The sequence below is a fragment of the Saccostrea echinata genome, unplaced genomic scaffold, assembly GCF_033153115.1.
Source record: "Saccostrea echinata isolate AGI-Se365-2 ecotype Australia unplaced genomic scaffold, CSIRO_AGI_Sech_v1 ptg000027l, whole genome shotgun sequence".
Lineage (NCBI taxonomy): Eukaryota > Metazoa > Mollusca > Bivalvia > Ostreida > Ostreidae > Saccostrea > Saccostrea echinata.
This window is the reverse complement of record NW_026889776.1, coordinates 4,140,001-4,157,546: the sequence shown is the minus strand read 5'-3', so window position 1 is coordinate 4,157,546 and position 17,546 is coordinate 4,140,001. Positions and strand designations below refer to the sequence as shown.

The following is a 17,546-nucleotide window of genomic DNA, read 5'->3' as shown; positions in this document are numbered from 1 at the left end:
AAAAATGTGACATTTTGCGGTATTATATTTTACGTCTAGATTTACGCAAAATGAAATGACATTCTTCATGGATTTAATATCAAAATATAGATATAAATGTTGATGACTGTTTAAAATTATATTTCCCTATAATTCAAAAACATTTTTTCGATTCATACAATAATGTATCAAAATATTTGAGGCGTGATTACGAGAAGATCACAAGAAAACTTCCAAAAGAACGAAAATATTATTATTATTCTGTGAAATCAGAAATCAACTCATAAGGATTATGACATATTTGGATCGAGATCAATGCAGAACGCTTATCGAGGTAATGTGTGAATATTTTGGACAGGTCGTCAAATTTGCATTAAGAAAACTTTATTAATTGCAATATACGTATTTCCCACTTTCTACAAAAAAAAAAAATTGTGGAGATAAAAAGCGATTGTTACATTTTGGGTTATTACGTGCATTCTGAGTTAAGTGCAACACAAGATATAATAACTCATAAATGTAACAATCCAAAAGTGTTTATATATATATATATATATATATATATATATATATATATATATATATATATATATATATATATATATATATATATATATATATATATTGTTTTTACTTTCTGCGTTAATCTTAACGTACTTGCAAAAAAATGATAAACCTAATAGCAGTCGTTACTGAAATATATGATTTCCGGTAACTGTTATTACATGCAACATTGGAAAATAATTTTACATTGACTTTTAACACAGGTTCGTTATTTAATAAATGTTTTACACCAATATCTGAGATTCATGGAACATTGTAAGTGTAAGAACTAAATAAGAAAAAAATCATCAAAAAATAATAACAAAATAACTTCATACCGTAACAGTAAATAATTCTGGGTAACAAAATAATCCACATTCCCCACCGGGCAGCCATTTCTAAGGGGGAAGTAAAATGAAGATAGAACTATTTTCCTACAAAGGTCAGAAGGATGGCATGTTACAACGCACTTTAAAAAATTACGCACTTCGTTAATTTTGGGACCACGTTAACGCACTTTGAAAAAAAAAAATATTTCTTTTCAAAGTGCGTTAATATAGACCATATTAACGAACTTTGAAAAAAAAAAAGTTCACTGATTGGTCAATTTTCTTGCAAATTTTAGGTATGATAAATAATTATTTGAACGTGGTTGGATAACTTTTCGGCGATGACGTCAGGGTCTGAGATATAGACGTTTTAAAGATTTTTAGGAGTTGTCTTGTTTTGCAAAGGTTCTCGTAACTGTTATAAAAGGGAAACGGGTCTTAGAAATAATGGAAAAATGATTGTTTAATAGCACAGATTCGTTTCTTCTTTTCTTTTTTAAATTTTATCCAGTCTCTAATAAGTTCGGTAGAAGTAGGTGTCGATAAGTGACTTAAGGCATCGCATTTTCTTAGGCAAAAGGGAGCTATTATGATTTTTCCATACCATGAAAATTCTCTCTCTCTCTCTCATCTATTTTTCTATCATATTCATTTCTCTACACATGTATCTATATTGTGAACATATATGAAACAATGGTTGACTCATTTATTTGATAGTAAGAAAATACCCCTTAGCCACGTTACTCACTCGACTGAAATTTTTACCTCGTTCACTAATAACTTTTTCTCAAAAAGTTATGCAGTCAGATTCCTTATAAATCTGTAATTTGATATCATAAAAACTCTAGACATGTCTAATAGCAGGTTTTAATTACCATGTAAATGCATTTTTTCTGAGGAATCATTGTGGATACATTTTGAATAAAGGTTATGCGGCTCTCTTCTTTGATATAATAGGGCGCGTAATTTTTTTTCAGGAAAGCTTATCTCAATTTTTTCATCTATTTTGCGTTAACTAAAATTGATTAAGAGAAATAATATCAATGTCATACCAGTTATGTAAATACATATATTTGTGTAGGAAAGATAGAGAGTTGGGCTGAGGGACTTTCTGTCTTTTCCTCGTTCTCGATGAGGGTAGATCAATTCATCAGTTTTTCGGAAGAAATATAAGAAATTAATTCTGTCTATTATTAAAATCTAAGTCCAGAATTGTTTGTTTTATACATATTTTTTCAAAGTGCGTTATGTGTCTCCATGTAAAAAATGTTGATGTACACTCTTAACGCACTTTGAAAAAAAATTTCAAAGTGCGCAAATGTTGTCCAAAATTTAACGCACTTGAAAAAAAAATTTCAAAGTGCGTTGATTTTTTCCCAATTTTAACGCACTTTGAAAATTTTTTTCAAAGTGTGTAATTTTTTCAAAGTGCGTTGCCACAATGGCACCTATACTAAAAATAACACAATTATCTACATGTACATGTAAGATATTCGGGTTTACAATATCACGTCAAACGAGTATGGCTTCACCTTAAATCAATACCTTTCTCATTATCACTTTTAAGAGAATTTTTGAATGAAAAAAAAAAAAAAAACTTCTCCAGTTTACTCATATAATTAACAAAATATTAAGTTAAATACTTTTATTGTTTGTAACATATATCCTTAACAATAGCATTTTGCATTTTGAAAGATTAAAAAAAATGTTAAATTAGGTGGATGTTTTGTCCTCGCTCTACAGAGTTATAGAATTGAAAGCTTGTACATGTATTTCTTTATATGCTTATCGTTCTTCACATACTTTCACATGCATGAAAATTCACCTTTTTTTCATTTAAATGCTAAAAACAATGATGCAATCAGTACATGACGCATGACCTGAACTTGTCTATAAAGGCTGAATTTTAATGACAGGAATAGCATATACGTACAGACCCAGTGGAAACAATTTCAGTTGAGGGGGGACAAAACATTTTCAGTTCGGATGGGCACTATACCAAGCAAAAATTTTTGACCAGCAAAATGAAGTCGTCACACATTATTAGTCATATATCGGCGGAATTATTATAGGGGGCACAGCCCCTCGTGCCCCCCCCCCTCCCCGGTTCCAACGGCCATGCATTAAGTTTGAAAGGGAAATTTGGTAAAAAATAAATCTTCCAGATATAAAAAAAATCATTAAATTAAAGTCACGATTTTAAGTTCACAGGGTAGCCTGTAACCTGGTGATTGTAATTTCATTAAAATGACGCATGAGTTTATGGAAAATGAATTCAAGCAATATATCTATTAATATTTCAGTCGCTCTTCTCTCTCTCTCTCTCTCTCTGCAAACACAATGGTTTTTTTAAGGAAAGAAAATCTTTTTCTGCTTAAGGTACGATTATGGCATTTTTAAAATTGTGCTGCAAACTGAAATTAATGTTATGACTGTTCGTAATCAACCTGATAAACCTGAATAAACTTTCCAGTTCAGTTCAGTTTATTAAGGTCAAAAGACATACATCTCATAGACAACTTTTACAAACATATACATTTTAGTACATATAATGGTGAATGAATTTTCAGACCATCGTTTTCTATGACTTTTGAGGAGGTAATCAATCGGATGTATGCAATAAAGCCGCTATTTTAAGGATAGCAATTTAACAAGAGGATGATAACCCTTGAATGTGTGAATAATTTGCGATTCATATAAAGAATTATAAACTTCCCTATTTTGCTAATTTTAATGATAAAGGCTACTTCAAAAATCTGTAATAGAAATTTGTATAACTGTTTGTACAGTCTTTATTATTGAAACCCATGATTATCAATTTATCAATTATCAATTTTCTTTTCAAGTCTATTTTTGGATTGATTTCTCAACAAATCCATACTTTAATATCTTTTGGATGGTTCTACTAACCACAAATTTCCACTTAATTGTCCGTGGTATAACACTCAGTCTCATTCCTGCACAGGTCTTTCTGAATGGGAGATATAAATTGATTAATTATTGTATCAATTAATGTATAATGGGTAACCCTTCACCTAATTACCGATCCTAGCTGTCCTACCTGGAAAATTTTAATCATTTAATCAAGAAACAAAGAACCATGCAACAAAGGGAGGTCAACATTACCGCTACATTGCGATAAATTTCATCTCATTACCACTACATTTCGACGAAATTTCGGGTGATCATTACCGCTACATTTTATCAATAGGATTCTTGCCGATTACAAGACATTACCGCTACATATCCAATCAGCCAGCTATGCCACGGAATATATTAAGGAGGCTGGGGGGTCACCAAATTAACCATCAGATATAACTTAATTTTTTAGATATGATATCTTAAGCTGTCAACTATCATTTGGCAAACAAAAATTTCATACATTTTAGTTTTAAAATTTGATCATTTTTGTATATCTTTATATGGAGCTCTTCTTTTAAAGGAGATCAATATAGACTGAAAATGGCCACAACCACCCAGCCCTCTTAAGTTCTATTCATTACGATTCATTATAAGAGACAGCAGTACGTCAGATGGCCTTCAAAGCTCTACCAATTATGTAAAGACTGTGTGTTTTATCCACGAACAATGCTCGGTTTTAAACGTTCTAAAATGTTTGATTAAATACAATTGATTTTAAATTAAAAGAATGGAAAAAAAAACATCCTGCTCAAAGTCTTATTTTCACCTTTCCGTGGTGAAAAGGGGGGACAGGTCTTAAGTATGTATATGTTGTACTTTCAATCTAAGCCGCTGGCTAACGAAAGAGGCAATGTAGCGGTAATGTATACTTTTAAATGTAGCGGTAATGTAACCTTTTTTGTAGCGGTAATGAGTACCGGGTATGTAGCGGTAATTACAATTTTGAAAATGTAGCGGTAATGATACGCACCCGCGACAAACATGTTGTTACACGGTTGCCTCGGGCGCGCAAAACGCGCCCTCGTCAAGCCGTGTAACAACCCTTATCTATACTGTAATTTGGTCTGAAAATGAGAAAAAAACTAAATCCATCAAAAATATACTACTATGAAGCAAATTAATTTGAGTCTAAGAAAATGAAAAACAAAAAGCTCTGAAAAAAAAAAAAACATAAACCCGTGGTCTTTCTTAGGAATGTAAAATCGGGACAAAATATTTCTGTTTACAACAGTTACGTATACGATGTTAATGATACAGACCTTTAGAACGAGGAGGGGGGGGGGGCGTCCCCCTCCCACTTTTTCCGCGTAAAGTATTTTGCTATAGTAAATTTTCCTTTAGATGCTGGTTGCCCCCCCCCCCCACACACACACTTTTTGTTGCTATTAGGACGAGCACAGGCAAAATCCAGGAATTGGAGGTTTGTTTATTTTTTGGGAAGTTGCCTTCCCCCACTTTTAGGTCAGTTTTTATTTTTAATTTCTCAGATTTTTTTTTTTGGAAAGTTGCCCCCCCCCCCCCTCACTTTTTAAGCCGTTGCCTGTGATAAAATAAATGAACTTAATTCGATATTACAATTTTTTATAATATATATACAAAAACATTTATTTCCTAAACGTAAACTGTTTTATTAAATTAACATTAAATGTAAAATAACCATCATTCAAGATTAATAATCATGATTTTTCAGATCTTCGGAAACCAATCATCAGTTTGCTTCCACCGACCGTGGATTTCTAACGATGGATATTTAAAAACAAACATTCTTCTTATCTTCATGGCAATTTTTGTAGAAATATTATTTGATTTTCATAGAGAGGATAAATGAAAACCTCTTAGATATTAATGTTAAATAATCTAGGGGAAATGCAATTAACACGGACAGTCGCCCGTGTGGCACAGTGGTTAGAACTTTCGTTCTAGAGTCGCTTACATTTGTTGGTTCGAATCCACTGTGGGACGTGGAGACCAATCCTTCGGATGAGACGGAATAAATTGGAGTCCCATGTCGCAGTACAATGTAGATGCTGACATGAAAAATATCCCTGACCCCTCCAGGGGTCTGTGCTTTCCCTGCTCTTAATTTTTAATGTTTTGGATTATGAGCTTGTTCATTGCTATTTTCATAATTTTTATAGGAGATTTTTCAGATTGCGGATTTATTATTAGTACATATAACAGTCCTTCAAAGCAAACCTAATCTAGCTTTAAACCCTTATACCTAGGTCACATTTAAGCCGATGGTCGGGCGACCAAATTTTTCTCGTATCGTCGGCTGAAAAACATAATCGGTCGACAATCTTTTAGCTTCTTTGAACAAACTGCTACGGAGCATGTCACGTGACTGCCTTGATCACGTGATTCGCGCATGGGCAGAACATTGGCAGATGTGCATTAAAATCGGAGAGGACTACTTTAAAAAATAATAAACACTGAAAACTCATTTTATGTCTTTTAAGGAAGTTATCCAATTAGTTCGCGAACTTTTTGATCACCCTTCGTATATGTACCTCTGACCAGTTTGTATATAATGCATATATGTTATTACATGTAATGAACCCCATGTAAAATAACCATCATTCAAGATTAATGATCATGATTTTTCACATCTTCGGAAACCAATCATCAGTTTGCTTCCACCGACCGTGGGTTTCTGAAGATGGATATTTAAAAACAAACATTCTTATTATCTTCATGGCAATTTTTGTAGAAATATTATTTGATTTTCATATAGAGGAGAAATGAAAACCTCTTAGATATTAATGTTATATAATCTAAGGATCCTTCAAAGCAAACCTAATCTAGCTTTAAACCCTTATACCTAGGTCATTTAAGCCGATGGTCGGGCGACCAAATTTTTCTCGTATCGTCGGCTGAAAAATCGGTCGACACTAGTATCGGGCGACATGGAGGAGTCACATTAATTCCTAGGAACACCGATTATTTTCAAATATTAAATATTTCCAAGTTGGCCAATCGTCACCCGATAATCGTTCACTAAGCCCCAGTTTGGTTTTCAACGTCGGCCGACATTTATGAAAACCCAATTATTAAATGTCGACCGACCGATGACCGATTTAACGAACTGTCTGCAGATGATCGGACGACGATGGAAGGTTGGTCGACGGACTATTCACCGACTGCTTTAATTGAAGGAATCGGCCACCAACGCAGAAAAAATTTAACCAACAGGCACAAAATTGGTCGGCCGACGAAAAAAGACGAAGATGAACTGCCGACCGTCGCCCGAAGAATCCTATTTTGCCTCGAAAACCGTCGGCCGTTGGTCGTTTTTGGAAACGTGACTGGGGTTTTAGACTAAAATATTTCTAGAAATGTACCTCACTGAGTTCGTAAGGATAAATAGATAAATCGTAAGGCGTATTAAAGACGCTTAAGCGTAAGCCTTACGCCAAAATCGTAAGGGTTGGCAGCTGTGAATACCTTATCAACAATTCATGCAATGCAGTGTTGCCAATTTAAAACAAGAGGCCCATGGACCACTACGCTCACCTGAGTATCAATGTCCCTTCTGTTCTTTATCAGCAGATTTTTTCCTAATACATAATTATTCTTATGTAAAATTAAGATAAAATATTGTGCCCCCACCCTACCCCAGATGTCATGATTTGAACAGACTTGAATCTGAGGATGTTTCCATATAAATATGACTATTCATGGCTTTGCTGTTCTAAAGAAGAAGACTTTTAAAGATTTTTTCCCAAATATTCTTATGTAAAACTTTGCCCATTGTGGCTCCATCCTATCCCCGGGGGTCTTGATTTGAACAAACTAGAATCTACACTACCTGAAGATGCTTCAATATAAATATATCTATAAATATATATATCATAGCTTTGCTGTTCTTGAGAAAAAGACTTTTGAAGATTTTTCCTATGCATTCATACGTATAACTTTGATTGCCCACGGAGGCCCAATTCTACACCAGGGGGTCATGATTAGAACACTTAAATCTACATTACCTGAGGATACTTCTATATAAATATGACTAATCATGGCTTTGCTGTTCCCTAGATTTTTCCTATATATTCCTATTTAAATTTTGATCGCCCATCATGGCCCCCTCCCTACCCTGAAAAGTCATTAAGGAAACTTGAAAGTACAATACCTGGGGATGCTTCCATATGAGTATGACTGTTTGCTGTTCTTGAGAAGAAGAATTTTAAAGATTTTCTTTATGTATTCCTATGTAAAACTTTGATTGCCCATAGTGGCCCCATCCTACCCCCGGATGTCGTGATTTGAACAAATACCTGAGGATGCTTCCGTATAAATACATGTATGATTAATCATGACATTACTGTTCTTGAGAAGAATTTTAAAGATTTTTCCTATGTATTCCTATGCAAAACTTTGATCGCCCATAGTGGCCCCACCCTACCCCCGGGGGTCATTATTTGAACAAAATTGAATCTACACTACCCCAGAAAGGTTTCAAATAAGTTTCAAATTTTCTGGCCCAGTAGTTCTTGAGAAGAAGATTTTAAATTACCCCGTCCAATTTTCATGATTTCTTATATTAATTACCTCCCCTTGGAAGAGGGTGTGGCCCTTAATTTGAAAAAAAAACTTGAATCCCCCTTACCCAAAGATACTCTGTGCCAAGTTCGGTTGAAATAGGCCCAGCCAGTGGTTCTGGAGAAGAAGATGAAAATGTGACAAGTTTACGACAGACAAATTTCGATCAGAAAAGCTCACTTGAGCCTTCAGCTCAGGTGAGCTAAACAAAGTAACATTTGTTTGACTTGGAATTGAATTGCTTATTTCCCAGTTTCATCCAAATCTGATCAATATTGTTAGCATATTTTGTTACGGACAAACGTTTGACAGACAGCATCGCACAAGAATTTCTGGTCTAACTACATTTGAGAATAGTTGAGTTAAAAACAGATTTAATGCAAGATTTAGATAGTTTATTTTCAAACTAACCATATCTTGGTAGTCATTTGAACAGTTCAGAAGATTGTAGAGATATTATATAAATCCTGCAGCAAAACACATTTCAATGAGAGGTTTGATACACAAATATTAATTAATATGCAGATCTCTAAACGATATGTCGTTATCTGGCCATCTAGGAAAGAAAAATGACCGTATTGTTTTGATCATCTAGATTTCACTATCTTACAAAGTTGTAAAACCTACAGAGGTACAAAATTAAAAAAAAAAAAACTTATCTTTTCTGGAATTTACAGCCAGTTTTGGAAATGAAGACCTTGATCAGTCAGAATTGCATCTGCTCTGTATCTTCAAAGCTTATAAATGTACTGCCACAATATTAGACTCTGTAAAGCATTCATATTCTTATGGCCAGCATGAATTATGATCAGTGTGAATTTTTAAAATACTTTTTTTCTTCGTTTCCACAATAAACCATTTGTACAGCAAACAAATTTAACCTCTGCAATATAAATAACAGAGTTTTATATTGATAAAGTATGTGAACTTGATCATGTCTAAATCCTTGACAACAAATGCTAAATTTACATTAGCCTTTCATCACAAGGGAAATGCCCAAGGAAATATTTTGTCACTGTGGAATCTGTGACCTTGAAATTTGCCCTAATACACTTGAACGTTGGTATCTTGAACAACGAAATCTCAAATACTAGTACCATGGATACATCGCAGTAATTTGGAAGTCCCAACCACTTAATATTATTTCTTTTACCTTCGTTATTTCAAATCCTCAGATATCAAGGTTTTTTGAGTTTGAAATAACAAAGTTTGACTGTAATTCTGACTCAAATCCATAATGATTATTGATCATGAGCAAAATATATGCATTGAAATGAAACTGGACTGGACAATAATGTCATACTCCTTAGTGAGGGAGTTGGTGAGTTTCATGGTAAAGAGGATTTTTTCTGAGAAACTGTAAAATAAAATACAGGGAAAAAAGAACTAGAAAAAGTCGTCTATCTAGTCATCAAATTGTAAAAAAAATTCTCCAATGAAGTGCATGTACATTAAACAAATGATTTTTTAAAATTTTTTAAATTTTTTTTATATTTGTTTGGTTGTTTTTTTTTTTTTAGAAAATAATTTGGAAATCCGAAGATTTCCATGAACTTGCATTTGAGAAAATGATTTGGATATGTTACTGGTCAAAATGCACAACAATTTACAACGTAGCCCTTTCCTATTTAATAAAACTTCAATGGGTCAACTTCAAAACATCAGATGCATGGGTTGAATTTACAAAATCATTTCCACAAAGATTGATATGTCTGCGATAATTTCATGACAACATTTAAACAGTTGCACAAAGCATGGACTATGGGAATTATTAAAGGCTAACTATCTGGAAGCACATAAAAATTTGCTTGAGCAGCAAATCTACAAGAAAAATTAATCATCTCATTCACCCCTAGATACATAAACAGATAATATACATGTTAAATTATACTATACTTCATGGAAGCTATAATTACTAAGTATATATTTTAATGCCTTGACTCTCTGTGGCCACAACATATCTTATAATAATTGATATAAATGCACAAAGCAAGCCTGTTGAACCAAAAAAAAGGACAAATAGTTCAAAGGTTACATAAGATGCAATGTGGGTTATGATGGTTTAAACCAGATTTTACTAGGGTAAGTATGTTTATTATAGACAAAACATTGGTAAATGTAACAAGCTTCATCTTAGAAGTAGGAGGGGCTTAGAACAAAATAAATAACCTATAATGATAAAAAAATATACCTTCAAGATATCAACAATTCAAATGAGATCTATAAAGACAAGTGAAAAAAACAAAGTGTGATGCCTCTATATGTTAACAATACAGATAAAAAATAAGTTCCAGAATAAAGTTTTGGAAAGATAAACACACACAATAATCAATATGCACTATTTTTGAGGCTTATGGTCACAAAAAATGAAAATACTATAAATAAAACAAATTGTTCTAATATCAGCTCTTGAGAACTTAAAACACACCATCTAAGAAAATGGCCAAGTTTTTTTTGGCAGTTAAAAAATTTCTGGAATGAAGTCATTAATCACAGACATCATGGAATGAACAGAATTTCACCAAACTTGGCACTTAGTTTGTGGATTCATGGGAGAGTTTGGAGGACAGTTAAAAGCTCGAGCAAAATCACCTGAATTGGAAACCACTCCTATTGTCCTGCAAAATAAGCAAGTCTTTAAATTAAATATTAACACCGGTATATTTTCATGAACTTTATTTCCAAAAAATTCAGACAAAAGTTTTGAAATCAAGTTTATGAAACAGAAATTAAGCTTGATATCATGCTAAAAGATTTTGGGTTCTCTATTATCAAAACATTGTTAATAATGATAAATGACTACATTAATTATCAGGACTTTTCTGACCTGAATTTTCCTATAGTGTGAGGATCAGTCAGTATGGCTTGCTTTAGGTACTGAGGTGTGTAGTAAGAGCACCAAAGCTACAAACAAACAAACAAACAAACAAACATTAATATTAAATATTTATTTAAGAGATAATGTATCATTTTTAAACATCTATCGGGATATAAATACGGGTTGGTCACGAGATCAAATTCCATAAAGCCCGAAGGGCTTTATGGTAAGTTTGATCTCGTACCAACCCGTATTTATATCCCGATAGATGTTTAAAAATGATACATTATTACTTATATTTACATTTATGACAACCCTTTATGACGTCACTGAGAAAATTACGTCGAACGTTTATGACGCGAGGAACCTGTGTTTATACGGATATAGATAGGCGCTGCTTTTAATAGTGTTATATAAAAGAAAACATTTGCAAATGTAAATATATAACTATGTAATTCTTTAAGATACAGTTAAACTTTGGAATCTCGAAAACTGATATCTTGAATACTATAATGATATGTCAAAGTGTTTTGAAAATTTGAACCCCTTATTCTTTAAGTATTTTACCCTGGATATCTTGAATCCTTGGATATCATTTTTTTCATATCCTTTTTTGCTTTAATGAGTTCAAGATAACAAGGTTTGACAGTACAAAGTTTTGCATAAATGTTGTAGATTACACAATGACCCCTACCTGACCAAAGCCAACAAAAAACAGCTGTTCTGGAGTGAGACCAAGTCCTGGAAGATCTGTGACCTCTGTGATCCTATGTGATCTTTCCCAGAATTTATATGCTGCATAGGCCATCTTCAGTCCTCCATTATCCGCAATATTTTCCCCCAGAACTCGCTCTCCCTTCAACTACAGGACAAGACAGTGACATATATACTTGAATTTTTTTATGTTGTATGTTAAAATGAGTCAAAGAGTTCAACTACAAATTCAGCTTACAACTTCACCATCTCAGACATTGAGATATCTGAGAGATTTTAATGGTCAAATCATAATATAAATATTGAAGTCTGACTGTATATATATAACCCTGATATCAAGATCTTGATAACCTTATAACATCTCAGACACTGAGCTTTTAAATTCATTGCATTTTCATGTTGAGGAGTTTTTACTGAACTGCATTGTAAACACTTCAGACATATAGCTAACTTACATGAGTATTCTCAGCAGTGTAGGCGGAGTATTGTTTGACCATACAGGACGTCTCTTTCTGGAAGCTCAATGCTGATTGGTTGGACCACCAGTTATTAAGATTACCATACTTATCATAATGGCGACCTGGAAAAAATCAAAGTACTGAAAAGTACTGATACAAGTTGATAAGCACACTTATGTAAATGGCTAAATGCAGAAAAAAGTTCTTCAAAACTTGAAAAAAAAAATCTTGTGAATAATTTGATTTCAATTAAAAATTTACAAGGAGAAAAAAATCCTTCATTGAATATCCATGAATAAGTCAAAAAATTCAATTGATTCTTTTTACCCTCATTGTCAAATCCATGAGTCATTTCATGGCCAATAATCATCCCAGTGGTCCCAAAATTGAAAGACCTAGAAAAGAAAAAAAAATTAAAAATGCTTGAAAACATGTACTACTATGATAACATGATATTAAAAAAAAACAATTCTAGATTGATTTATATCTTTTTGGACTTATTTTGGTTGTAAATGACACAAATATAAAATTTCTAAAATGGTAAGAAATACATGTAGTCCTATATTTCTACCATGTTCAAAATCTTATCTTTTTACAATCATCCTTGTTCTTTTTTACAACTTTTTTTTTTCACTTTAAAGGCCATAAATATGCAATTATTTTTAATTATAAAATTAATATAATAAATAATAAATCAATATTCATTTTACTAATGAAAAAATGAATTTAGTTATTAATTTTAAGATTATTGGAAAAAAAATAGTTTTTATAATCTGTCCTTAAAATTTTTGGATGAAATTGTCATATACTCACGTAGGAAATGTTGGTGTAAAGAAGGGCCGCTGTAGGATAGCGGCAGGGAAGACAATTTGGTTATAGGACTGTGAATAGTACGCATTGGTCTCGGCAGGAATCATGTGCCATCTGTAAAGATAGACAACTCTTACTTAACAAAGAGAGATAACTTATATAACAAAAAGAGGTAACTCTATATTAATCTGATTATACGACTGTGAACAGTACTCATTGATCTCAGTTGGAATCATGTGTTATCTGTAAAGACAACTTTTACTTAACATTGTTATGTTGAAGGGTGTTGTCAGTCCCAACCCCTTTTTTAAATGATTTTTACACTTGTTTTCTCAAAATCCTTGGTTATCTATAAGTTAAATTCTGGTCCCATTGAGTTCAAGATAACAAGGTTTGACTGTATGTATTTTAAAAGCATGAAATATGTATGATTAAAAAACAGGTTCAACAAGAGCATGAACAAATGCACACTAGTAATACCCCCACTCTGATGTGAATATATGGTTACCCTCTCATGTTGACATTGAATTCATACAAAAATGAATCCCACCATCTGGCATGCATAAACAAAGATTGTGTTAAAATTTCAAGCATCTTCGCTGAGTAGTTGCTGAGAAAACTGTGACGTAAATTTGGTACGGACAGATGCATGAATAAACCAGAAGTTGACATCAGATTTAAACAAAAATGAATCCCACGTACCATATGGCATGCCTAAACAAAGAGTGGGCTAAAATTTCAAGCATGTGATGAGAAGTCGCTGAGAAAACTGCGACAAAAAATTGGTTATGGACAGACACACGGATAAAAAGGAAGTTGATATCTACTTCATATAAAAATAAATCCCATCATTAGGCATGCTTAAACAAAGATTGTGCTAAAATTTCAAGCATCTACGCTGAGTAGTTGCTGAGAAATATGCGACAGAAATTTGGAATGGACAGACGCATGGACGAACAGGAAGTTGACATCGGATTCGAACAAAAATGAATCCAACCATATGGCATGCCTAAACAAAGATTGTGTTAAAATTTCAAGCATCTGCGCTGAGTAGTTGCTGAGAAAACCGCGACAAATATGTTACAGACAGACACATGGACACACAGACACACGGACACACAGGGGTAAAACAGTATACCCCCCTCTCCTTCAGAGCGAGGGTATAAAAATGCAGCTACACATGAATCATCTAAGACAGCCATGTATATACGTACTCTTCTCTGTCGGGTACAGTCCCTAACTTGTTAAAGTTCCTCACAACAGATTCTCTAAGACTGTTCAGATGACTCTGGAAAAATTTACCATCCTCTATTGTTACCTGTGAATAAAATGATTTTTTTCCCTTGAAAATCATATGATTATGTACAAAATGAGAACATGTCCTTTTTTAACATACATTCATTTGACTTTTTCATGAAAATGATAAAAAATTCAGTTATCCATTAATTATTCAGACTCATTTATCTAACAGGAATAAGATAAACACTTCTTGATACCCAAATGTGCATAACAACATAGTCTATAAGCAGGATAACTTGCAAAGTTATTTATAAATATTTTAATGTTCTCCCTTAAATCCAAAATTTAAGAAACCATGAGTAAACTATCATTGATGAACAAGAAAGTCAAATATATAATTATACAACATAGGTAATCAAAGATTACGAAGCTCACCTCGACGAATGTTATCTACATGTAAGGCAAATTTCACATCATATTTTTTTTCTAGTTAGGGTACATCCCAAGATCAATATCCACGCAAGTTTGATTTAATTGTAGACCTGCTCAAAAAACTTTTGACCTGTTAAGTAATCAAGAAAATTTTGGTCAGTTCCAACATCCAAACCAAGTCTGGAAGTTTTCATCCTTAGATGCACCATCTATGCAAGTTTAATCATAACAGGCCATAATATTATATAGCTACTCCAAAAAAATTACCCTGGTCACTCATCTGGAAAATGTACGTCAGATTCAGAATCCAAGGCAAGTCTGGAAGTGTCCATCCCTAGATACATCATCCATGCTAATTTGGTTAAAATATGGCTAAAATTCACTCATGTGGAAAATCTAGGTCAGATCCAGCATCCGAAGCAAGTGTGGTAGTGTCCATCCCTGGATGCATCATCCATGCAAGTTTGGTCCGGGTAGGGCTTATAGTTACTTGGGAATGGACCTGCTCCTTAAATTTAACCTGGTCACTCATCTGGAAAATCTAGGTCAGATCCAGCATCCGAAGCAAGTGTGGTAGTGTCCATCCATAGATGCATCATCCATGCAAGTTTGGTCCAGGTAGGGCTTATAGTTACTTGGGAATGGACCTGCTCCTAAAACTTTAACCTGGTCACTCATCCGGAAAATCTAGGTCAGATCCAGCATCCGAAGTAAGTGTGGCCATGTCCATCCCTAGATGCATCATCCATGCAAGTTTGGTCCAGGTAGAGCTTATAGTTTCTTGGGAATGGACCTGCTCCTAAAACTTTAACCTGGTCACTCATCCGGAAAATCTAGGTCAGATCCAGCATCCGAAGCAAGTGTGGTAGTGTCCATCCCTAGATGCATCATCCATGCAAGTTTGGTCAAGGTAGGGCTTATAGTTACTTGGGAATGGACCTGCTCCTAAAACTTTAACCTGGTCACTCATCCGGAAAATCTAGGTCAGATCCAGCATCCGAAGCAAGTGTGGCCATGTCCATCCCTAGATGCATCATCCATGCGAGTTTGGTCCAGGTAGGGCTTTAAGTTACTTGGGAATGGACCTGCTCCTAAAATTTAACCTGGTCACTCATCTGGAAAATCTAGGTCAGATCCAGCATCCGAAGCAAGTGTGGTAGTGTCCATCCCTAGATGCATCATCCATGCAAGTTTGGTCAAGGTAGGGCTTATAGTTACTTGGGAATGGACCTGCTCCTAAAACTTTAACCTGGTCACTCATCTGGAAAATCTAGGTCAGATCCAGCATCCGAAGCAAGTTTGGTAGTGTCCATCCCTAGATGCATCATCCATGCAAGATTGGTCCAGGTAGGGCTTATAGTTATTTGGGAATGGGACTTGCTCCTAAAACTTTAACCTGGGACGCCGACGCCGACGCCGGGGGTATAGCATAAGCTCATCTCGACTTCGTCGAGGTGAGCTAAAAATACTTCTTTGATTCAAACATCTGAATCCTACTCACATTTTCATAGTATTTGTCCAGTTTTGTTGTATCCAGGATCCAGTCTGGGTAACCAATCATCTCTACAATCTTCTGGACTTTCTCCTTGGCGATCTGTCGCGTGTGTTCATCCATCCATGAGACCATTGGCAAATGACGGATAAAAGCCTCCTCAACTTCCTTCACAATAGTCAAAACCTACAAAAATAAGGAAAGGCATCTTGACGTAATTTACATCCAGTATCTTCTTAAAACCTGTGCAGTATAACACGCTAACAGTGAACATGCTTATAATAAATTGACGCTTTCAGGCCAAAATAAAAAATACCTTTGTTTCCCCTAACGTGACCCACCCAATTAAAACGCGCCGACTGGAAAGTTTTTTTTAATGAGATTATTCCAATAATTTTTTTTATGTTTTTCAACTTTTATCAAATAAAATTCCATCAAAATCCGTTTTTATCAGAACCCCTGATTTTGTTCTGTGATTTTCAAGCACACGTGCCTCAGTCACCGAGGGTTAGTTCATGCTTTAGAAGAAAGACGACGTATCAACCTTATGCCTTCAGCATATAAGAATCCTACACTCTTGAAACACTTTGTTAATGAAATAAAACATAAAATTACCTATTAACGAGGTTCGTTCCTGAGCTTTTGAGCAGATTTTTGTCTAGACCTCTATTTAGAAAATTCTGGATAATGTTTTAGTTCTTACAATAAATTTTGATTCTGCAATGCTAATTAAACTATATTCAATTAAAACCCCATGATTAAATTCCATACCGAAAGCATTAAGTGAGGAACTATATTTTGTGGCGGAAGGTTTTATAGAAGAAAATGATCAATTTTTCACTTTCGAAAAATTTACAGTATTGTTAAGTTTGGATTCATATTTTTACATGCAGCCTGCACACAGAGTTATTTTGGGCAGTGAGATGTTTTATGTTGGTCCTAATTAATATATTGAATTAACCATCATGAATTCTATCATCATATTGGACAAATATAGCAAAATTTAATATATTGTGAAAGACCTGGGAAATAAATAGCCCATTTTAGGCTAAAAATTAACACTATTTTAAGTTTATCTAAAAATTAACATCACAGACCCCCACTTTTAATTTTATTTTCTGAATATACAAGATAATTTTAACCATTCCGCTTAAATTCAGAAAAATGTCATTACTTTCAAATGAATTCATTGCTTGTTTAATTTTTAATGCCAGAAAAATGACATTTCTTGAGTGCAAAAAGGTCAAACAATTGATTATGTGAAGTAATTT

The 17,546-nt window shown here is 33.9% G+C and overlaps 1 protein-coding gene across 3 annotated transcripts in view; it reads right to left on the bottom strand.

Moving 5' to 3' along the window:
- Positions 1-8,685: 8,685 nt before the first annotated feature.
- The window catches only part of LOC133193445 (endothelin-converting enzyme 2-like), a 37,464-nt gene continuing 28,603 nt past the window's right edge, over positions 8,686-17,546 (bottom strand). For all 3 annotated transcript variants that reach the window (XM_061329389.1, XM_061329390.1, XM_061329391.1), the window contains exons 11-18: positions 16,285-16,461; positions 14,327-14,430; positions 13,116-13,226; positions 12,630-12,697; positions 12,300-12,424; positions 11,825-11,992; positions 11,140-11,216; positions 8,686-10,930 (exon numbers count right to left, since the gene is read on the bottom strand). In XM_061329389.1, the coding sequence (XP_061185373.1) occupies positions 10,831-10,930; positions 11,140-11,216; positions 11,825-11,992; positions 12,300-12,424; positions 12,630-12,697; positions 13,116-13,226; positions 14,327-14,430; positions 16,285-16,461 (930 nt within the window). In that variant the 3' untranslated portion in view covers positions 8,686-10,830. The remainder of the gene's footprint in view (positions 10,931-11,139; positions 11,217-11,824; positions 11,993-12,299; positions 12,425-12,629; positions 12,698-13,115; positions 13,227-14,326; positions 14,431-16,284; positions 16,462-17,546) is intronic.